Raw genomic sequence first — 24,487 nt, forward strand, 5'->3', positions numbered from 1 at the left:
TATGCAAGCTTTACTTTACAAAATACTATGCAAGCTTTACTTTACAAAATACTATGCAAGCTTTACTTTACAAAAAAGGCTAAGAAGGGTCTTTGCCTACTGAGATAAAGAAAGCACTATGAATACATATTTTAATGAAAACTTGCAAGGTAGTAAGCAGAGTCTATATCAAAAACACCTTTGTTTAGGGATGGGGTGGGGTAGGATAAGGATCAAGGCAGGATAGAAGAGCAAAACAATAATAAGACACTTCTGACCAACAGTTTTAACCTTCAAATCACATAAATGTATTACCCATTCAGCGAGCAAAGCTAAATTTTTTAAAAAGGAACTAAAAAAAAAAAATTATTTGCAATGGGTGTAACAACTTGTCAATACCCTTTTATTTGTTTTGTTTGTTTGTTTTTTGAGACAGAGTCAAAATCCCAAAACAAAATGGGGAAAGGACAATAATAGACAATTCACAAAACAAATACTACAAAGACATGAAAAAATGTCTTAAAAAACTGTCATCAGAATAATGCAATAAAGTCACCAAATGCTGTGTTTCATCTACCAAAGTGGCAAAGAATTTAACATGCTGATACATTTGGTATTGTATCACTATAGATAAAGTGGATGTCCACTGTCATACTCTGAAAGCTCTCTCAATCTATATCAACATATAAAAATGTTGAAATATGGCAAAATTCAATTTTATGAACTTATCCTAAAAAACAGGTATAAATAAAAACATATAGGAATAAGTTCCTCCCAGTGTTATTTACTTTTTGAGACAGGGTCTCACTCTGTCATGCTGGCTGGAGTGCAGTGACACAATCTCAGCTCACTGCAACCTCCGCCTCCCGGGTTCAAGCAATTCTCCTGTCTCAGCCTCCCAAGCAGCTGGGACTACAGGCATGCAGCACCATGCCAGGATAATTTTTGTATTTTTATTAGAGACGGGGTTTTGCCATGCTGGCCAGGATGGTCTTGAACTCCTGGCCTCAAGTGACCTGCCCGCCTCAGCCTCCCAAAGTGCTGGGATCACAGACATGAGCCACTGCGTCCAGCCCAATGTTATTTATAAAAGCAAAAACTTTGAAACAAAGTCCAAGAAAAGGAACTAGTTCAACAAATTTTACAAGATATAATCAACTGAATTTTTACTACATCTTGAAAAATTACTTAGCAACATGTTAAAATGCTCATATATATGTGAATACAAAAAAATAAAATTTAAAACAGTTCAATCTATATTTAGAAAGATTGTATGTATTATTGTAAATACACATATACTTATCTATAATGAGAAAGCAAGTAAGAGAACACATATATTCATAGGGAAAAAGAATTAAAAACTAAACAAAAAAATATGAATCTAGTTTGATGGTAGGCATTACAGATCATTTCTATTTTCTTTATATGGTTCCACATTTTTTTTTTTTTTTTTTTTTTTTTTTTTTTTTTTTTGGAGACGGAGTCTCGCTCTGTCGCCCAGGCTGGAGTGCAGTGGCCGGATCTCAGCTCACTGCAAGCTCCGCCTCCCGGGTTCACGCCATTCTCCTGCCTCAGTCTCCCGAGTAGCTGGGACTACAGGCGCCCGCCACCTCGCCCGGCTAGTTTTTTGTATTTTTTAGTAGAGATGGGGTTTCACCGTGTTAGCCAGGATGGTCTTGATCTCCTGACCTCGTGATCCGCCCGTCTCGGCCTCCCAAAGTGCTGGGATTACAGGCTTGAGCCACCGCGCCCGGCCTGTTCCACATTTTTCAAATTCCATATAATTAGATGCATCAAGAAAATAAAACCCCATTTTTTAAAGGCCACAATTTGCCCCTTCTTCATTTCTCAAAATCTGTAAAACCCAGAGGGGACAAAGATCAGAACTCAACCACATACATAACAAATAAGCACTGAATTCAGTCATATAAACTAAATCCCGTGGTTTACAAAAAGAGGGAGGAGGCTGGCCCTGAAGAGTCCTGAGGAAAAGGGTGGCATAGTAAGAGGCCTGGACGCCAGGGATGCAACATCAACAAGACATCATCACAAGGGGCTTCACATGAGGAGGGTCTGAGCTAGAGCCACAGTGGGGCATGGAGAAGAGGAAAGATGTTTATGAGACAGGAGGGTTTCATGATGAATTGGATGCAAAAAGTCAGAACAAACTCAGAATTACCAAAACGTTAAGGACTGGACAACGGGGGAGAGGAAGGAGCCATTCAATGACAGAAAAAAGAGAAAGAGGAGTTTGTGTCACTTACTGTGTTTGAGTCTAACATCGTCATTATTCCTAATGCATCTCATCCAGAGTTGAGATCTGCCCACTAGCAAGTAAAGATTTTCTTCTAAATAGGTCTACCTCTACTGCAAACATTTTCCTCTCTCCCACCTCTCCATAAGCATCTTAGTAGAATTAGTTAAGTCCACTCAAAGCAAATATACAATATTTCAAAGTCTCTGTTGACAGATAACAAAGCAATCATTATATTTTATATAAATGGTTACTCAGAAATTCATTAAGAAAATCATTTTTTATAGTTTTCAAAGACTTTATTAAATTATCTTCAATCTCACCTCTGTCCACAATGAAGTTCCTCGTCCTAAGGATTCCTCTTGTCTCAGAGACATGAGAAAAGTTGAGACATCAGAAAGTGACACTTTCTCCTGGGCAGGGCAGAAAAGATTTTAAAAATTACTCATATTAAAATGTTTAACTGAATAAACTAAAACCACTGTGGAGGCAACCAATTAATACTATTTAAAGTAGGTTATCATTAGCTAAATCAAAAGAAAGCAAGTATCATTAGCTAAATCAAAAGAAAGCAAATAAAAAGAAAATATTATTCAACTTTTAACACGAAGATACCATGTTAACTTAAAATTGACGTTACTATCTTAAAGATGGTCACAATCTTAAAAAAAAAAAAAAAAATTCTGTAAGAAGAAATTACTTTCAATCAAAATGTGAGGCCAGGCGCAGCGGCTGACACCTGTAATCCCAACACATTGGGAGCCCGAAGCGGGTGGATCACCTGAGGTCAGGAGTTCGAGACCAGCCAGGCCAACATGGCAAAACCCCATCTCTACTAAAAATGCAAAGATTAGCCGGGCATGGTGGCAGGTGCCCTGTAATTCCAGCTACTTGGGAGGCTGAGGCAGGAGAATCACTTGAACCTGGGAGGCGGAGGTTGCAGTGAGCCAAGAATGTACCACTGCACTCTAGTCTGGGATATAAGAGCAAAACTGTCTCAGAAAAAAAAAGTGATTATTTTCAATGCCATAAAAATGATCCCGACTAAGAAAACCACCTAAGTCTTTCATTCCCTTAAGGTTGTGCATCTTGAATGAAGATACCTTGCTCTATCTAGGCCAGGCATTGGCAAAAACTACTCACGGCCTGTTTTGTAAATAGTTTTGTTGGAACATAGCCAACGCCTGTTTATTTAGTTCAGAAGTTGCAACACAGATCATAAAGCCAGCTGCAAAGCTTAAAAAATGTTTGCTACCTGGCACTGCACAGAAAGAGTCTGCTGACCCCTGTAGTAAGCAATGTTTATTGAGGCTTTGTAAAAAGCACAGAATATGCACCATATATATTCCTTGAATGTCGATACAGGGGAAGATGAGGGGAAAAGTATAAAGGGAACGAGGTATAAGCTCCAAGAATCCTCTCCCAGTGGGCCACGCAGGACACGCTTAGCTCCCCCAGCAACAAGCTGTGACAACACAGTGAAAGTCTGTCTACCAGGGAAGCTCAATAGAGACTCAGTGCCTTGGGCTTTTACTGGAACATGGTCATGCAGGTACCTTTTGCCTCATACATACCGAAATTCCAGACTCCCAGAAAGAAAGCAGGTTTTCAGCATAAACCACATTGAACAAACACTTTAGATACAATAAGCCACTCTTAGCAGTTAGGATAGTGTAAATCCTCCCAAAATCCAAGGTCCCATTGCCAGCCAAGGGCCAACCTTACAAGCAGGCCTTTCTAATGGTAGTGTCATAGGTCTGCTATGTTAACTCATTTCTGCACAACCACTCACTAAGAAAGACTTGTAAATGGAAGTAACAAAAGAGAAACTTACCACATCTAGCAAATTCATAGCTGTTTGAAGAAGGTAGCATTGGGCTGCCCCTCTCAGAAGAATCTGATGTGTGATCATAGTGCAATGAATAACATCCCTGACATCGAAACACAAAAAATGCAGTTCCGTATTCCCAAAGACAATTCTGATAATTTGTGATTATCAACAAGTTGATTTATAACATCTACAATTTCTAATGCAGAAAGTCAACAGAATTTCAAAGCTGTTATTTCCCATTGTGGCCTCTATTAGAGCTCAATTTTACTATGAAACAAGTCTCTTAAAAATAAGACTACAGGCCAGGCGCAGTGGCTCACACCTGTAATCCCAGCACTTTGAGAGGCTGAGACGGGCAGGTCACCTGAGGTCAGGAGTTTGAGACCAGCCTGGCCAACATGGTGAAACCCTATCTCTACTAAAAATACAAAAATTAGTTGGGAGTAATGGCGCACACCTGTAATCCCAGCTACTTAGGAGGCGAAGGCACGAGAATCGCTTGAATCCAGAAGGCAGAGATTGCAGTGAGCCGAGATCGCGCCACTGCACTCCAACCTAGGTGACAGAGCGAGACTCCAGCTCAAAAACACACACACACACAAAAAAAACTATAAATGAAGATGCTTTTAAAGAAGTTTATATTTACTGAAATACTTTTTCTTTTTTTCATCTCCTCAAATTCCTTTTTACCAACATTTTTGAAATACTTTCTATTAAATATTATTGTTTGATATTTTATCTTTAGTTTTCTACCTACAAATTAAAAAAAAAAACTTACTGGCCTTATTTAAAGAGGTCAAAATTCAACAGCATATATCATCAATACACATTTAAACCAGTAATTTGTAAAACAAAGTAAGTTCAACTATATGAATAATATATTTTTTTAATTTTTTTCTTATGTAAAATTAAGAGCTCAAACATCCCAATGCCAATATTAACTATTTCCATTTACTGTAGATTAAAGCAGAGGGAAAAATATATACATTGATGGAAAGTCATGGCAAATAACCATACAAGTACATATTCAGAGTAAATTACCTGAGAGCAAGAAGCCCATCTATACCCAGGGCCTTATATTTTGGGACATTTGCCAAAGCCTTAGATAGAAACAAAATGGGAACAGCACACCAATGCCTACTTGTCATCTTCCGAATAAACTTCAATAGGAAGTTACCTGAAAGAAAAAGTTTTAAATTATCATTGTTGCCAATAAGCACATGAAAAGAAGCTCAATACCATTAGGTATTAGGGAAATACAAGTGAAAACCACGGTGACGCTCCACTTCCCACACACTAGAATGGTTATAATCTAAAGGACAGACAATAATCAGAACTGGGAGGATGTGGAGAACCCAGAACCCCACACAATGCTGGAGGGAACGTAAAACGGTGCAGCCACTGTGGAAAACAGTATGGCAGTTCCTCCAAAACTTAAACAGACTGACCACATGACCCGGCAATTCTACTTCTAGGTATATATCCAAGAGAACTGAAAATTCTACTTCTAGGTATATATCCAAGAGAACTTGTACATGAACATTCATAACAGCATTACTCAGATAGTCAAAGTGAAAACAATCCAAATGTCTACCAATGAAATGAATGAACAAAATGTGAAATATCTATACAGTGAAATATTATTCAGCCACAAAAAGGAATGCAATGCTGATGATACATGCCACAACATGGATAAACCCTGAAAACACTATGCTAAGTGCAAGAAGCCAGACATAAAAAGCCACGTATTGTATGATTCCGCTGATATGAAATGTTGAGAATATGCAAATCTATAGAGACAAAGAGGATTCGTGGCTGCCAGGAACTATGGGTAGAAGAGAATGAGAAGTGACTATTTATACGCCTGGGGCTTCTTTTTGAGGGTGATCAAAATATTCAGGAATTAGACAGTGGTAATGGCTGTACAACTTTGTGAATACACTAAACACCACTGAATCAAATGGTTTAAAAGGGTGAATTCTATCTCAATAAAGCCGTTGTAAAAGAAAGTTAATTTAATTTCATTTCTATTTTAGTAAGATAAGTATTCTACTATACTATAGGGATTCTGATACCCATGGAGCTATATTTTTTTTAAAGGTAATTTTTTCTTTTCTTTTTTGAGACAGAGTCTCACTCTGCTGCCCAGGCTGGAGTACGGTGGCTCGATCTTGGCTTATTGTAACCTCCACCTCCCGGGATCAAGCAATTCTCCTGCCTCAGCCTCCCGAGTAGCTGGGATTACAGGCATGTGCCACCATGCCCAGCTAATTTTTGTATTTTTAGTGGAGATGGGGTTTGGCCATGTTGGCCAGCTGGTCTCAAACTCCTGATCTCAGGTGATCTGCCCACCTCAGCCTCCCAAAGTACTGAGATTACAGGCGTGAGCCACCACACCTGGCCGGTAAAAGATAAATTGTTTATGATTAGAAGCCATTCTTCTATTTGAGATGTTAAGGAAAAACAGGATAGGAAGTATTGATGGTTAGTAGCCTCTAGTATCTGCAAACAGTAACATCTTTCTCATAGGCTGTTTCTTGACTACCTGGGATTTAATTACTATCGTTTATATTTCTATTTTGAGATACAAAGGGATACTGCTTCATTCTGTCCTCTCTGCTAATGTGTGATTTGTTAAGGACCCTCAGCTCATGCAGTTAGTGAAAATGTGTTTTCTCACATAGTTGTAGAATGACTTTGAAGAAATCCTCAGAAGCTCCTAAAAGGACATTATGTGTATTTTCTATCTTTTGAAATACCTAGTATGAAAGACATTCAGAATACACAGAAGATATTCACTGGAAACATGACTGAAAAATGACTAAGTGACTGTGAACGAAAGTTTTAATTGCTCTTTTTGAACTCCTGGCCTCAGTTTTTCTTTCTTCCATTTGCACTAATTAAATCCAGTAAATCTCATCTTTTGCCTAACACTTCACTCATGACACTGGGAAGATGGCAATGGCCAAGTTTCCATTTCGCATTGACTCAACACATTTACCAAGCATCTGTGATATGCCTGGTCCTGGACCACAAACACCTGGCTCTCAAATTCTGGGAAGCTCTGACCGACATCATTTCACTCACGTGTGCTACTGACATGCGAGGCAGCAATGTGGCTGATAAATTCATCCCCATGTGGCTGCAGCCCAGATGCTTAATTAAACTCCTGAAATCTACCAAACTAACAAATGACTCTAGGCTGGGTGTGGTGGGTCACGCCTGTAATCCCAGCACTTTGGGAGGCCGAGGCGGGCAGATCACGAGGTCAAAAGATCGAGACCATATTGGCCAACATGGTGAAACCCTGTCTCTACTAAGAATACAAAAATTAGCTGGGTGTGGTGGTGCACGCCTGTAGTCCCAGCTACTCAGAAGGCTGAGGCAGGAGAATCGCTTGAACCCAGGAGGCAGGGGTTGCAATGAGCTGAGATCACTCCGGCCTAATAACAGAGCAAGACTCCATCTCAAAAAAAAAAAAAAAAAAAAGAGGATGACTCCAATAGTTATCTTCTCCATCTTCTCCATTAACTCATTTTTTTAAAGAAAAAGTAATCAAAACAATCAATTTTCTATAAATTTGAAGTCATGGTATACAGACCACATTTTCCCTTTTTTCTGACGTTTGAATAGACATTACCGTTGGCCATCTTGTCATCCTATTTGCCAGATTAAATACAAAAGAAAAAAAATACATATTTCATACCTAGGCTCATTTTATAAATCACAAAGATGGGAGTAACACAAGGACTCACAAAGCAGAGTAGGTCCTGCTGCTGCTCAGCAAACAAAAATCACACGGCTTTTGTGCTCTGCTTTCCCACCTACCTCATTAGAATGAACCTGAAGAATGGGGATGGTGCTAGGACAAGGTCTTACATAAAACAAGTGCTTTTTTGTTTTGTTTTGTTTTTGAGACAGTCTTGCTCTGTCACCCAGGCTAGAGTACAGTGGCACAATCTCGACTGACTGCAACCACCGCCTCCTGAGTTCAAGTGATTCTCCTGCCTCAGCCTCCCAAGTAGCTGGGACTACAGGTACACACCATCATGCCCGGATAATTTTTGTATTTTTAGAAGAGACGGAGTTTCGCTGTGTTGGCCAGGTTGGTCTCAAACTCCTGATCTCAGATGATCTGCCTGCCTCGGCCTCCCAAAGTGCTGGGATTCCAGGCGGGAGCCATTGCACCTGGCTTATTTTTTCTTTCTTATCTTCCTAAGTTAATATCTATAAAGGGACAACTTGCCACAATGAGTATTCTGTTCACTACTTTTTCCTAAAACCAGGTTCCCTATTTCTTGAATATAGTTTACTAATTCTTGAAACTGAATAGTAGACAATTAGAAAAGACGGCTAAATTGCAGCACACCTTCTAAAATTACCTCCATGCTACTCATGCCAGTACTGGTAATATGTCATACACAATGACTAAAGTGTGAACTCAAAAAAAGATACTGTATGAATCTGAGAAAATATGCATATCCTGGAAAAGGAAACCATTTTGAAAATATTTATTATAATAGTTGATGGTGCTTATAACCAATTTGCTAAAAAAAAAAATTGTAAGCTAATGCTTTATAAAAAAACCCTTTACTGACACATACTCTTTATGTCTCCTGGAAGAAGAGAAATATACGTGACTAAAAACTTCTGTAATTTCAGTCCCAATGGAGAACAGCTTCCTATCGGCTGGCCTGGGGACCTACAAACAGAGACGGGGGAAAACAAATATTTAACATTTATTTACAAGTGATTACACTGAAACTAGCCTAAACAGACCATGGCCCAAAAGTCTTTCAACAATAAAACAATCAGACAGTCTTATTTTTCTGAACCTGCATTTCATTTTTCAGTAAAATTCTGAGAATCCTTCTGATTATAGAAACATCAGGACCTTGTAGGAAAACGGACGTGAGATAATAACCTACTACACTGAGGATTTCCTTTTTATGACACTTTCCCTTCCACATATATAAATCTTGCTAAATAGTATCATAAAAAATAAGAGCCTGAAATGATAATTTTAAATTATATTTTATTGTTCCCAACATGTAATCCAATGACTTTAAATCTTTACATCTAAAATAAAAGAAGTAACATTCATAACAAAGACATATATTAGTAATAAATTACTTTTGCAAGAGCATCTAATTGTTAACATCTACTAAAGTCACATTTTTTCTGCTATATGTTTCTTCCAGGAACATTATCTGCTAATCGAACACATTAGAGTGCTAGAAAACTGAAGGCATTTCATAATAAATGTGTTTGTCAACTCTTAGAAAACACCAAGATCTTTTCATTGGTTTTACTGCTCTCCAGCTGTCTAATTGCTACAGAAAACTATTCAATAGTAATGAGTTATTTGAAAACTAAAAATAATTGGCAAATCAAGCGTTGCTATGCTCTTTCAATATTATTAAACAGGACTAAATATTAATATAATGTGGCACAGACTAAAAATGTTTCAAGAAATTGGCTGGTGGGGGGATGTAGCTCTGTTTCAAGATGCAACTATAAATTTAGTTAATATTAGAAAGACAATTTCAAGGGCAGAGGAGATTTTTGAAGATGAGAATTCAAGAGTCATAAATGATGCTCAAAAAAATGAGGCTAAGGTACAATCCTGACAAACTTCTCACTGTCAACCTTTTCAAAACATAACTGTGGCCTATAAGTAGAGACAGGATGAATAAAAGCAGCCACTGCCAGATATGGAAAGGAAAAGGTTAGAATGAACCCTGCAGTACTGAACTGAAATTGGACGTCCTGGTGTGAATTCATGGTTCTTAATATGGATGAATGGATGGACGCACAGACAGGCATTGGAAAAGATATAAATAAGTAAGTCTGGTCAGCAGACAAAGCTAAGAAAGAGGCACACACAGGGAGATGCAACGATCAAGCAAATGCAGTAAAATATTAACATTTGAGGAATATGGACGAACGGGAAATGAGAATTCTTTGGATTATTCTCAAGACTGTTCTGTAAGTCTGAAACTAAGTTAAAAGAAAAAGGAAAATAAGTTTAAAGCATTGGTTAGCCAAAGTCATTACAACTTCCAAGAGGGCAGAAAGCAGCAATAGGGAGAAGAAAGTGAGCTACAGAAGACAGTTTCCAACAGCCCAAGAATAGAGGAGCTCAAGGCAGAAAAAAGGAAACAAGAAAAAAGAAAGGAGAAACACTTGGTGCAAATCAGAATGCAAGAATAACAAACAGGAAAAGGACCACACGATAAGAAAACTTGACTGTCTATTCAGCAACATACCGTATGTGCCAAATGCATTAAACAATCTGGTCAGGTCTCCTAATATGAAAATGTATCAAATACATCATAACATAATGTCTCTTTACCTGCTATACAGAGAGCTCTCTGAAAGTGCATCCATTAATGGTCCAATAATAAACTAAAAAAAAAGACACATAATTGAAACTTAGTTGTAAATGCAATTTTGAAGTCAGCTTCCCTGACTGAACATCCTACAAAGGCTTACAGAAGACCTGCTATAAGCAAAGCTGATCTCTTATGCTGCAGGCGAAATTTACTGATGGTCCTGGAGGGGAAGCTTAATTCTACCAGAAAAACAAAGTAAGTACAGAATTTCCCCACCTGATTAAAATGTATGCCATACTAAGAAGAGAGTTCATGTGTTGGGTCAAGAAAGAAGGAAGGAATCCAAAGAAGAAACATATGCTAGAAAATAAAGGTAATGACAGAAAAACCAAAAAGATACTCAAGAGAAAACTGAAGCCCCTATGCCTAGAGGATAAAGAGGAAAAAATTATACTCAAAAATTACTATTAGATACTGGTCAGAAAAGCAAGCTTACATGAAGTACACAAATAATAGAATGTAGAAACATGATGCATATCAATACACCATAGCACATATTAAAACAATTAGAAAAAACTGACTTAGGCTGGGTGTGGTGGCTCACACCTGTAATCCTAGCACTTTGGGAGGCTGAGGCCAGGAGTTTGAGACCAGCCTGGCCAACATGGCAAAACCCTGTCTCTACTAAAATTACAAAACTGAGCCGGGCATGGTGGCATGCACCTGTAGTCCCAGCTACTTGGGAGGCTGAGGCATAAGAATCCCTTAATTCCGTGAGGCAGAGGTTGCAGTGAGTCAAGATCATATCACTGCACACCAGCCTGGGCAACAGAGTGAGACTCTGTCTCAAAAAAAAAAAAAAAAAAAAATTGTATCACTATCTGAGAAATAAATTCAATCATTCTTTTAAAAAAAAGCAGCAGCAGCAGCAGCCAGGCACAATGGTTCACGCCTGTAATCCCAGCATTTTGGGAGGCCAAGGCAGGTGGATCACTTGAGGTCAGGAGTTCGATATCAGCCTAGCCAACATGGCAGAACCCGGTCTCTACTAAAAATACAAAAATTAGCCAGGTGTGATGGTGCCCACCTGTAATCCCAGCTACTTGGGAGGCTGAGGCAGGAGGATCACTTGAACCTGGGAAGCAGAGGCTGCAGTGAGCTGAGATGACGCCACTGCACTCCAGCCTGGGCGACAGGCGTGAGACTCCATCTCAAAAAAAAAAAAAAAGAAAAGAAAAAAACCTATTGAAAGAAAAAGAAGAAAAAAATTGACTTCTATCACCTCTAAATGAGAGGTAGATTACTGTACCTAAGGAAGTCATCATGGGACTCATATGGCACCATAATATAAAACTTAAAATCACAGCTCTAACTCCCACCGTCTCTGCCTCGTGTAGTTCCTGACAAATGGAAGTATAGATTCTAATATATATTGCTCAGAAGGCAATCTCTATTTCATAAAGTAGACAACAGCAATTCATTGAGTCAGAACTGGAGAAGTAGCATCGCTAAACGAGTAACAGTCATCAGTGGTTCAGAACCGTGAGAACAGCATCACCTGAAAGCTTCTATACCAGTTTTCATACGGAGAAAACTTGACTTATGCTTATGATTCTTGACTTACGCTGGTCTGAATATTGATAATATAGAACTACTTTTTCACAATGGTAATAATGCAGGCAGTTCTACCTTTTGGCTTGTTGAGAAACAACATAAGCTTTTTTCCAAATAGGAAAGCTGGGTTTAGAGAAATATGATTTGTTGGATGCAAATCAACAAAATGTTACTTGCTGATATAGAACCCTAGTGTATTTTTACCTCTCACTTTTCAACAATGGGAGGAAGGAAGGGGATAGGCTGTCATTACCTCAGAAAATTCTGGTGAAAATGGAAGAATCTTTGTTTCATACAGCTCCAAAAAATGGATAACACCTTCTTTGGTCAGGATTTTGTTTTCACTTTCAAACATTCTTTTATAAATACACATATGCCAGGATGGGTGAAAGAGCCAACATCCTGTGGAAATAAACATCTAATGTTGACATCTGCTTCTGTCTTTGTTTCACCATCAAGACTACATACTCGTAAACAAATACATGTACAGACAAACACAATAACTTCATTATAACACTACAAAAAAGTTTTTGTTAAGGTTTTTTGAGAGACAGGTTCTCACTACGTCACCCAGACTACAGTGCAGTTGCAAAATTCTAGCTCACTGCAACCTCAAACTCCAGGGTTCAAGCGATCCTCATGCCTCAGCTTCCTGGACTACAGGTACGCAACACCATGCCCAGACAATTTTTTAAATATTTTTTAGAAACGTGCTCTCAGAATGTTCCCCAGGCTGGACTTGAACTCCTGAGTTCAAGTGATCCTCCATCCTCCGCCTGCCAAAGCACTGGGATTATAGGTAGCAGCCACTGCATCCAGCCTGTTTTTAGTCACATATGAGTATGTTAACCAAAATAATTTTGGTATTCAGTATTCCGTATTCAGGCAGCTTCATTTTGAAAAACTGTAAATGGGCCAGGCACAGTGGCTCGTGCCTGTAATCCCAGCACTTTGGGAGGCCGAGGCAGGTGGATCACATGAGGCCAGGAGTTCGAAACCAGCCTGGCCAACATGGCAAAACTCCATCTCTATTAAAAACACAGAAATCAGCCGGGCGTGGTGGTAAATGCCTGTAATCCCAGCTACTGGGGCAGGGGGGTGGTTAGGGACTGAGACATGAGAATCACTTGAACCCTTGAACTTGGGAGGCAGAGGTTTGAAAAAATAAGAAAGACTGTAAATAAATGCTATAACTGCTACAGTGTACAAAAATTAAATATTACCCCATGCATGCAGGTTGGAACTTCAGATTTGGAATAGTTTCAACCAATTCTTCTCTTATCCCACTTCAATCCATTTTTCACACAGAAATATGAAATTGTCACACCTCTGCTTAAAATCCTTCAACATCTCCTCATTGTTCTTAGAATAAAGTCCAAACAAGGCATGAAGTGACCCTGACTGCCACTCCAACCTCATCCCCCGCTCCACACACCAACTCTGCTACAGCCTCACTGGTCCTTCTGTTCTGCCTCCTACAGCTGCTCCCATCTCAGGGTTTGCGCCCCAGGTGGTGCCTCCTCAGCGTCGACTCTTAGCTTAGATGTCATCATAAGACAGGCCTTCCCTGACTACCCCACTCACCCATTAGTCCGTTTCATCAGCTCCTTGTCTGTTCCCCTCATACACCTTACAATCAAAACTATTTTTTCATGGAAAACACAAAAGTCAGGTGAAAAATACCACATCACTCTCACCATTTTACCGCCAGTAATTACTAGGTTGGTGCAAAAGTCATTACGGTTTTTGCCATTTAAAAAAAAAAAATGACAAAAACTGCAATGACTTTCGCACCAACCTAATAGCATGTACTGGACACTAAGTAAATATTTATTCAGTAAATATATAAATGAGTGAGCAAATAAAAAACATGGAATAAATATCTTAGAGATATTTTTCTAACTCTTTTGAAGTATCTTTTAATTATGTTAGAGAAAAATACTCAGCATTTTTAACTCATGACATTCTATAAATAAATTAATCCATTATTTGTAATTTACACCAAGATGCCTGTTCAACTCTTTGGCAAAGGTAATTTTTCAAAATCAGTCACTGCTATTTGATTTGGTTTGCCAAGAGCTGTGGGCAAAATGTGGTAATAAGAGCATCGTTTTAATGGTAAATGCCTACGTGAAGTCACAAGATTCAATTAAATTCTAGCCCCAGGTGCAACTATAGATGCTTATGGTCTGCGAAAAAATCCCAGTGTATCAGAAAACAACTACAGCAATCAGCTGAATAAAGCTCAATTCCTAAGGGGTCAAACTATTAAAGTTGTAATTATCTAGAGTAGGCACTAAAAACCATTTACCTAGGTTAATTCTCATGTGTAAACACAATAATGTCGCATTTTATCATTCATATGAACACAGGCCAAAACACTATTGGGCTGCATTTAGCTATTTCATTAATCTAAACTTAATTTTATTAAGATACATGTAGGAAGCTCCAGCTTCACTGTGTATCTCCTAAAAAGCTCTCATAATACAGTGATCAAGGGCTTCTAAACAATATTTGAAATTATATCCTGGAATTTTCTCTTCCTAAGAAGTACAAGATACAGAACAATAACTGAAAACTTAAGACAAGTAACTCTAACAAACACTGGAAAAGATATACTAAGTGAATAAGAATGGGAAGCAGTTACAAAGATATATTCATACCAAAGAGCGATTATTGGCCAGGCGCCGTGGCTCACGCCTGTAATCCCAGCACTTTGCGAGGCCGAGGCAGGTGGATCACCTGAGCTCGGGAGTTTGAGACCAGCCTGGCCGACATGGCAAAACCCCATCTCCACTAAAAACACAAAAATTAGCCAGGTGTGGTGGCGCATGCCTGTAATCTCAGCTGCTCGGGAGGCTGAGGCAAAAAAATTGCTTGAACCTGGGAGGCAGAGGTTGCAGTGAGCCGAGATCATCCCACTGCACTCCAGCCTGGGCAACAGAGCAAGACTCCACATCTCAAAAAAAAAAAAAAGAGCAATTATTAAAACCACAGACTATGTCATCATTGAAACCCTATCGACGAGTCCTTATCTTTTAAAGAAATGTGCTAAAATATTCACAGATAAAATGATACGACATCTAGGGATGTGCTTCAAAACCATTTAGTGGGAAGGGCACAGGAAAGGCTACACAGGATAGACTAAGCAAGGCTGGCCATGAGAGGATCATTATTAAAGAGAGTGGTAGGTATATCACACACACTCTTCTCCTTCTATAAATGTTTGAAATTTTCCATCATCAACAGTTTAAAAAATTAACCATCTCTCTAAATTATAGAAAATTCTGTGGCTATTTTAAATTGTATTTTTTTTTTTTTTTTTTGAAACAGAGTCTTGCTCTGTCGCCAAGCTGGAGTGCAGTGGCGCGATCTCGGCTCACTGCAACCTCCGCCTCCTGGATTCAAGTGATTCTCCTGCCTCAGACTCTCGAGTAGCTGGGACTACAGGCACACACCACCATGCCTGGCTAATTTTTGTATTTTTAGTAGAGATGGAGTTTCACTATGTTGGCCAGGCTGGTCTTGAACTCCTGACCTCAGGTGATCCGCCCACCTCTGCCTCCCAAAGTGCTGGGATTACAGGCATAAGCCACCATGCCCGGCCCAAAATTGTGTTCTTAAAGATGATTTAAGGATATGAGTAGATGGATATAGTTATTATGCTAAGTGAGATAAACATGAGCAACATGATCCAGGTATGTATCTGGAATGGTAACAGCTGTTACCTCTTGGTGGCAGCATTACAAGATGTACGCTTTTATAGTTTTTCAAAATTCTCTACAATGAACAGGAATTAGTTATAAAATCGGGGGAAAACCATAAATGTTATTAAAAAAATAAAAGTAATCGTTACCATTTTCCTCTGACACCGCATATTCAAACAGATTGTTTAGCTTTGGTAAAACTGGCTTTATAACATGTATCTAAAAATAAGAGCAAAAAAATCATATGAAATGAAAATGCATCTTGAAAAATATCAGGCAATTTTCATCTCTTTATTTAACAGTAGCTCTTCTTATAAAACATATGTAGAAAGAGCCTCATTTATCCGGTTTTTCAAACAACAGTATGATTCAGGTATGTAAGACTGAGTATGGCAAAGCTAATGAATATAACCACATTATAGCTATGTTAAAGTCTGCCATTTACATAGTGATCATCATAAATCATGTCATAGAATTCTCAACTGTCCTGGGAGACAGGTAGGACTGCCAATACTAAGATATTGCAAAGAGAAAAAAAAAACTGAAATGTCTTCTCCGTTACTCAAGTTGTTCACGGCAGCACACACTTAGAAGGGCCAATTCGGAGTTCCATGTTCTTAATACCATGTAGCCAAAGTTGCTGACACATTTGTTTGAGAATTTACATATCCTTCAAAATATGGATAAATTTGGGTTTCTAAATAATGGGGGTTTTATGGATCTACTGATTAAAGAAAACCATAAAAGTTAATTTGAATTTAGAAATGCTTTTTCTTTATTCCTCCTCCTTGCATCTATATACATTTAGCACATATAAGTAATTATTTACTTAAAGTCCACAAACAAGATTTGGTGCACATTTGGACTGACACCTCGCAATGACTCCACAGATGGCTGGCACCTCTGTGGTCCCCAACTTGCAGAATGGAAACCATGGTTCTCAAACCCATGAGTTCCCAGAACAGCAGCATACGTATCACCTGGGAACGTGTAAAAATAAAGTCCTGGCTAGGTGCAGTGGCTCACACCTGTAATCCCAGCACTTTGGGAGGCCGAGGTGGGTGGATTACTTGAGGTCAGGAGTTCGAGACCAGCCTGGCCAACATGGTGAAATCCCGTCTCTACTAAAAATACAAAAATTACCCAGTGTCGTGGCTGTAGTCCCAGCTACTTGGGAGGCCGAGTTAGGAGAATCACTTGAACCCAGGAGGCGGATGTTGCAGTGAGCTGAGATCGTGCGACTGCACCCCAGCCTGGGTGAGAGAACAAAACTCTGTCTCAAAAAAAAAAAAAACTCAAAGTCCCAGGCCCCACCCCGACCTACTGAACCAGAAAGTCTGAGGATACCGCATGGCAATTTATACTTTGTAACAAGCCATTTGGGTGATACTGATAGTGATAAACGTTAAAGTTTTAGAATGGCAAGGGAAGATCAAATTTTTGAATAATTTTAGTCAACTGAAAATATTCTTTAACTTACTGAAACAAGTTACACTCTTAAGTTGCATTTATGCCAGAAAACAAAGTATACTTGGATTCTATCATCACCAGCTATATCTGAGTTGGTATTTTTGCATTGCTTTTAATGAATGTTTTTAAAAAAGAAAAATTGTTATCTACTATAGGATTTGCTAAAATAGAAAAACACTTACCTGATTTCCTTCTAAAGTCTCCATAATTAAAATATAATTTTCCCAAAACTTTAGAAGTTCATCTTTTTTCTTCTCAGACCACCAAAACAGACTTGGGCCTGATATGGTTTAAAAAAGAAAATTAGTTCTTCCTCTTGCAAATTTCTTAAGTTTCTCAACGACAGCAGTTCTTAAGATACTACTACTATTACCAAATATATTCTCTAATAATGGAGGTGCCCCTGTATCAGAGCCTGGATAGGGGGCTTGGGAATCTGAGGGAGATTTTTTTTTTAACACTAGGATTACTGTTTTGGAGTTCTGGGTAAAAATGGCAGATTTGCACATATAAACTCTACTCTCTCTCCCTAAGAATCTCACTATAACAGTAAAGGATTTTTCAAGGGCAAAACCCCAAAAGAATGGAGGACACGGGTAGCAGACAACAGCAGTAAAATACAGAATGTGAAAATCAGATGAAAGCCAAGTTGACTCAAGTCATGAGAATTTTAAGTTGAGGGAAAGCCAGGAAACAATTTGATTTACACTGCAAAATCCCCCTGAACCAAAGGAAGTGGTTGCAAAAGTTACTTCTGGTAAGTGGAGTGAAAAGTGAGGCTAAACTAAAGAGGATGTGTTCAGTGTTTAAGAAACAGTCATATCCCCAGGCCCCTTTCCTATGTCCTAAACAGGAAAAAGACTAGAACTGCTTTTCTGGAGAAGGTAAAATAGTGGGTCTCCAAATTGGGAGGCGCAGGACACAGCAGACATTAGTCCTACTGACAAAGGGGATTCAGCGAACATGTGTGCACCCTGGATGCTGAGACTCCTCTCTACCTGTCCCCTCAGGTCCCAGAATACTGGCCAGGCCCTCACTATGCACCAGACAACCGGAAGATGTTCTCTGCAGAATCTGGCCAGCCCAGGAGGAAAGACCTGAAAATACATCCAAGATTCCCTAGTGAAATGGCTTGGCCAAATCACCTTATGGTGAAGTTCAGTCAACAGCACCACTCATGGGCTTAGAGCTTTAAACCCAATTTTGATTTCTTATCCTTAAACATAAACAGGGATCTAAAATCATCAGACAGTTGGGGAAACCTCTAAACTAAAGATCAAGACCAAAACAAATGGAGGAGGAGGAGGAAACTGGAGAAAATAAAATTACACAGGGAGAAGAAAACTTTTAAAAAAGCTTTCAGTAATATCTTAAGAAGACAGTACTGTTATAAGAACAGGATATTATTAAACAGGGGACATTCTGACCAGGCATGGCGGCTCATGCCTGTAATCCCAACACTTTGGGAGGCTGAGGCAGGAGGATTGCTTGAGACCAGGAGCTTGAGAACAGCCTGGTACAACATAGCAAGACCCTGTTTCTACAAGGAAATTTTAAAAATTATCGGGGCATGGTGGTACACACCTATCATCTCCACTTCTCCGGAGGCTGAGATGAAAGGATCACTTGAGCCCAGGATTTTGAAGTTACAGTGAGCTATAATCATGCCACTGCACCCTAGCCTGGGCAAGAGCGAGGATTTGTCTCAAAAAAAAAAAAAAAAAACTCATAGAAAATCCTTAGAAAAGATGCTTTCAAGAAAGTCCAGTAAGTTCAATATTTAAAAAAAGAACAGAAAACAGAAAGGGACGAAGTTATCCACAAAATATTCTAGAAAATTTCCCAGAACTGAAGAACACAATTTCCAGATTGCATAGGAAGTCCAGCAAGTGCCCAGCACAAGCATGAAAATAGACACCTATCAAAACTGTGAAATTTCAGAATGCTAGAGCCACTGATCCTACACACTTCCATAGAGAAAAACAGTTCCTGTATAAACAAACAGGATTCAGAATGGCTTCAGATTTCTCAACAGAGGAAGCTTTAGCTTCTGGGACAATCGATACCTTTAAAATTCTGCATGGAAATATCTTCCAGGCTCGAATTCTACCCTCAGTCAAAAAATCAATGAAATGTGAGGACAAAATAAAGGCACTTAGACATGTATGGCTTCAGCTGCTGATTAGGATATAGAAAACCATAGGAGATCGTTATTGTCATACAAAGAGGAAAGACTGAAAAGTCTACAAAATCCTAAACTGTTGTGCGGTGGGTGGGGGGAGCATCAGACCTGAGGTCACAATGCAACCAGGTGGTCTGAATTCCAAAAGGAAGGAAGCCGCTCCAAGAATGGAAAGGCCACACAAACTGTTCTACCTCCGGCACAGGAGGAAGACATGGTCACCCAAAAAGCAGTTTTAAAAATGGCATTTTGACAAGTTTTTAAAGACCAAGGTGGGCTAGCCTCACAGCTTGTTGAAGGAGTCCACATCCATTTACCAGCAATTTTCTTCAAGCCTGCCCTGGTGCTCTCAAGAGAGACTGTGGCCAGGGCAGGAGATCCCCGGAGTAGGCACCCAGGGCAGCAGGACTAACTACAGAGGCCCAGCCATGCCCTGCAGGAGTACAAGTTGGTGATCAACTGCCAAAACGTGCCTGCCCTCCTGGATCCTTCTCCGACAGGAGGTCAACGCTGTCTGCCCCTTGTGGAGGGGCAGGAAACCCTCCCACACTTTCACCCTTGTCCCTGACTTCATACCAGGCAAAAGTTGGCTGCCTCTAGGGCAGGAACAGAAAACCTGCTCCCTTCGCCCTGCACTGACATTAGGCGAATGCATCTTATGCTGTGGAAGGGGAAGAAAACCCCCTACTGCCAGATATCCTGCACTGATACAAAGCTGGTCTGCAGGTGCTGGAGGAGGGCAGGACACTACACCCAAGACCTACCACAGACACGTGCAGGATGCAGCTGCCACAGGTGAGGGCCAGGAAACTAAACCCACCCCTAAGTAGGAGGCAATGATTATTGCCATGGAGAGGGAGCAGAGACAGCGAAAGAGCAGGAATGCCGATGCTCAGACACATGGGGCCTAATACAAGGCTGCAGTGGAAGAAATGAAAAGCCCCTGCCTCATCTCTTGCACCAAGGAACAAGCATCAGCAGTCTACCTGAGGGATGGACAAAGCCTTGGCTGAAGACCTCCAAGTGTGGCACAGGCCTCCCAGGCTGGAGAAAAACCTGTTGGGATTCCAGGCTTCAGCGATGCAAGTAGCCACAAGATCCACCTGGGAAAAGCTTGTAGAGTGCACTGAAAACAAATACAGCAACCAACGCCAAACCCAGCTCAACTACAAGCTAGACTAACTCAACGCCACAAAGTAAAGGTGCCTATCCCTAGGCAGAAATATTTACTTCCATCTCTACTGTTATTACAGTAAGACATAAAAAAAGCGACTCCATAGCCAAACACTACAACAGAAAACAAAGCCAAACTTGGATGGTCCGGGGATCAAACTTGCAGGTAACTATAATTAATATGCTAAAAGATCTCATGGAAAAGGTAAACAATATGCATGAACAGATGAGCAGATGGGGATTTTCAGGAGAGAAACTCCAAAAGTGTCAAATGGAAATGAGAGAAAAACATGATGGCAGACATAAAGGAGCATTTGATGGAATTATCAGACAAACAAGACCTTAAAAAAATCCTATTTCAGGAAACTGCTAGAGAATGCACTGTGCTGATACAAGTGAGTAAAGCAAGAAAGAGGAAGATAGGAACTACAGGAAATGAGATCCAACAGAGCACCCAGGTGAAGGGAATCCCAGGGTAAGCGTGAGGTCTATGCACCAGGCACAGGGAGAAACGTGCCACATCTGGGCATGTAAGGGGACTCTGAGAGAAGCTTCTTTAGGAAAACGTATAAAACCTCTGATGATCTGATTTTGTAGAGGAAAGATTTAGTCAACTGGTTAAGAATTTAAGAAGGAATCCGTGGTAAGTATAGAAAGAATCAAACACATTTTAAAACGTCAAAATTATATGAAAAACTTGCAGGAAGAGAAAAATGATCAGTTTCCTACATAGATCACCTGTGAGCAGCATTTACGGTCATAACCGTATAAATGCTGAACATGCATTTAACCAAAATTTTAACTGTGACAATATATTTTATTATATAACTAAGATATATTATGTCAAGACATAGGGGTAAATCCCAAAATATTTCGTTAAAAGAGGCCACAGGATTTGCTTTCTGTAACAGAGGAAATGGGAGTTGCAGGAAGCATGGAAACACCATTGCTCATCCTTAAAACTGCAAAATAACTGGCCGGACGCAGCGGCTCATGCCTGTAATCCCAGCACTTTGGGAGGCCGAGGCGGGCGGATGTCGAGGTCAGGAGATCTAGACCATCCTGGCTAACACGGTGAAATCCCGTCCCTACTAAAAATACAAAAAAAAAAAAAAAAAAAAAATTAGCCAGGCGTGGTTGCGAGCACCTGTAGTCCCAGCTACTCGGGAGGCTGAGGCAGGAGAACGGCGTGAACCCAGGAGGCAGGAGGTTGCAGTGAGCCGAGATCGTGCCACTGCACTCCAGCTCGGGCGACACTGCGAGACTCCGTCTAAAAAAAAACAAAAATAATAAAATAAATAAATTATTAATAAATAACAAAATTAGTCGGGCATGGTGGCGCATGCCTGTAATCCCAGCTACTCAGGAGGCTGAGGCAGGAGAATCACTTGAATCCAGGAGGCAGAGGTTGCAGAGAGCCGATATTGTGCCATTGCATTCCGGCGTGGGTGACAAGAGTGAAACTCCATCAAAAAAAAAAAAAAAAAAAAAAAAAAACTGCAAAATAACTGACTCATACAAATAAATGAATGTTTAACTTTTGATGATTTTTAAAATGTTTTCCAGTGAAAACTCTCAGGGATGATCACATCCATCTAATGTTTTAAAATTACTTGAAAATATAACCTCACAACTTCAGCCAAACAAAAATCCTTTACCTCTAATACATGGTCAGCTACCGCTGAAAAAGTAGAAATATTCTATTGAGACAATTTTGAGTCAATCTACTTTGTAGTTTGATAGTTTAAACGCAAATTTAACATGACTGAAGTCAAACCAATCAACAGTAACATACCAACTTGAAGGGAGGCCTTGCTGTTTCATTACTCTTGCACACAGCAGGGAGCACAGCTCAGAAAGTCAAAAAATAAAATCTGATTCATTCTATTAAATTAATGGCAAAAATACACTCAAAAGGTCGACTTAAGAAACATGTTTAACAAATATTAGTAAATCCTGTTCCTAATTACCAGGAGAAATTTCAAAAGAGAGTGATGGCCTCTAGGACGCTTAATTCTAACACTCAAGACTCAATCCACTGGTCAGTACAGATAAATAATAAATAATTTTTCTTTCAACTTGATAGATCAATCAACCGTTCCTATTGGGATAAATCTACCACGATATAGTGCTAGATTTGGGTCTGTAAAATCTTACACGGGCTCCATCATCCTCCTAAACTATTCCACGGGTGCTGTATTCCACCTGCTCTGGGTCAGAACGTTCCCAACTGCAGTGATTTGTGACTTCAGAGAACACCCTCGATAGGGGGTTCCAAAGGTTTTCAGGCTTCAGGGGAACAACCCGGAATAACCAAATTCTGCATGGATCGGAGTGGCGACCCCGATAAGCTAGTTTTCAGAAGCATGAAGGCTCCCCTCCGGGGCAGCCAAGTAGGTAGCACTGGGCTGGGGGTCAGAGGCAGGTACCGTTTCCTTCCTGGGGCCCGCAGGTGCAGTCGGTCCCCAGCTCCGCCGACACCTCTACCGCCCTCTGCAGTAGGTAGCGCGCTCGCTTGCGCGTCAGGGCGTCCGCCTGGCCCAGCCCCGCCTGCACGGTCCTCCAGAAGCGCCAGCAGCGCCGGGCGTCCGGGTCCGCCTCGCGCGCGCTGCGGGCGCGATCGCTGCCGGGCTCGGGTAGCACCTTCTCGGCCAGGGCGCTCAGGACCAGCAGCTTCTCCTCTACGCGGCCCGACCCCGGGGACGTCCCGGGCGCAGCCAGCCCGCCCCACACGGCCCGCAGCGCCGCCCCGCCGCATTGGACCAGCACTGGCAGCAGTCGCCCGGCCACTAGCGCCGCCGCGTCCTCGGCGGGCCCGGCCTCATCCCCGTCCCCGCCCCCGCCTAGCGCCAGGGCGACGGCAGCCCCTGCCACGCGTTCTAGCAGCGGCCCGTCCTCGCGTGGCCGCAAACAGGGCCCGACGGCCGCCAGCACCTCCACGGCAGCCTCGGCGCCAGGCGCGCGCCACCCGGCGAGCAGATCGCGCAGCGCTTCCTCAGCCAGAGCGGCAGCCAGCTGCGGGCCCCCAGCCAGGCGGGCGCACGAGCGCAGGGCCGCGCCTGCCGCCCTCAGCACGCGCCGGCGGTGGCGGGGCGGCAGACCGGGGTCCGGGCCGCCCGCTGGGCGCCCGCGCAGGCTCCGCAACAGTGGCACGAGGTACCCTGCGGCCACCTCGCGCGCCGCCTCCGGGAGCGCGCCTGCGCCACCGCCGTCGCGCGCCTCCTCGTCCTCGAGCCGCTGCAGAAGGAAGCGCAGCGTCTCCACGCGCTCCGCGGATGCCTCCCCTTGGCACAGCGCCCCAAGCAGGGCCCGGGGGTCCCGGCTCTGCGAGAGCAGCGCTTCCGCGAGCACCCACTCCATTTGCCGAGCGCCCGCGCCACCGGCCCGGGCTCCCAAAGGAAGGCGCCGGCGTGCGCGATGCGTGCGCACAGGACCGGCCGGCCCCTGCGTGCGCGTGCGCCGACGGAGCCGGGTGCGCGGCCGCAGAGAGGGAGACGTAGCCTGGCTTGGTCCAGCTCAGCGTCTGTTGGGTTCCTGCCACCAACCCTGCCTAGAACCCCACCTGGTATCTTATTTTTAGGAGAAACGAGGCCCTCGTTAAAAGTTAATGTAGTATCTACACCACCTCCATCGATTCCTGATTGGAGGTTGGTCTGCCTAGGACCCTAAATCAGGCGTGCCTGTGAGCATAAACCAGTTCACAAAAGGTGGATATCACAATCACTTCAGATTATTTTCCAAACGTTACATGCTGGGCACCATCCACAAAGAGACTGACACAGTAGGTCTGAAATTGGTTCTGGACATCTGCATTAAAAATAAGTCAAGAAAACACAAGAATGATTTAGACGTAAGGCCAGGAGTGAGAACTGTTAGGGATGGAGGGTTTCCAGGTTCAGGAATTGGACGAAATGCACAAACAGAGCAAAGAAAGAGCGAAGC

At 41.6% G+C, this 24,487-nt stretch overlaps 1 protein-coding gene across 1 annotated transcript in view; it reads right to left on the reverse strand.

Annotated features, from left to right (window-relative positions):
• Window positions 1-23,950, reverse strand: part of TARBP1 (TAR (HIV-1) RNA binding protein 1) — an 85,363-nt gene extending 61,413 nt beyond the window's left edge. The window contains exons 1-9 of the mRNA XM_050769729.1: window positions 22,975-23,950; window positions 17,373-17,470; window positions 15,870-15,939; window positions 12,267-12,415; window positions 10,420-10,472; window positions 8,669-8,766; window positions 5,106-5,241; window positions 4,068-4,164; window positions 2,557-2,646 (exon numbers count right to left, since the gene is read on the reverse strand). Of these exons, the coding sequence (XP_050625686.1) occupies window positions 2,557-2,646; window positions 4,068-4,164; window positions 5,106-5,241; window positions 8,669-8,766; window positions 10,420-10,472; window positions 12,267-12,415; window positions 15,870-15,939; window positions 17,373-17,470; window positions 22,975-23,905 (1,722 nt within the window). The 5' untranslated portion in view covers window positions 23,906-23,950. The remainder of the gene's footprint in view (window positions 1-2,556; window positions 2,647-4,067; window positions 4,165-5,105; window positions 5,242-8,668; window positions 8,767-10,419; window positions 10,473-12,266; window positions 12,416-15,869; window positions 15,940-17,372; window positions 17,471-22,974) is intronic.
• Window positions 23,951-24,487: the final 537 nt, after the last annotated feature.

The sequence above is a fragment of the Macaca thibetana genome, chromosome 1, assembly GCF_024542745.1.
Source record: "Macaca thibetana thibetana isolate TM-01 chromosome 1, ASM2454274v1, whole genome shotgun sequence".
NCBI lineage: Eukaryota > Metazoa > Chordata > Mammalia > Primates > Cercopithecidae > Macaca > Macaca thibetana.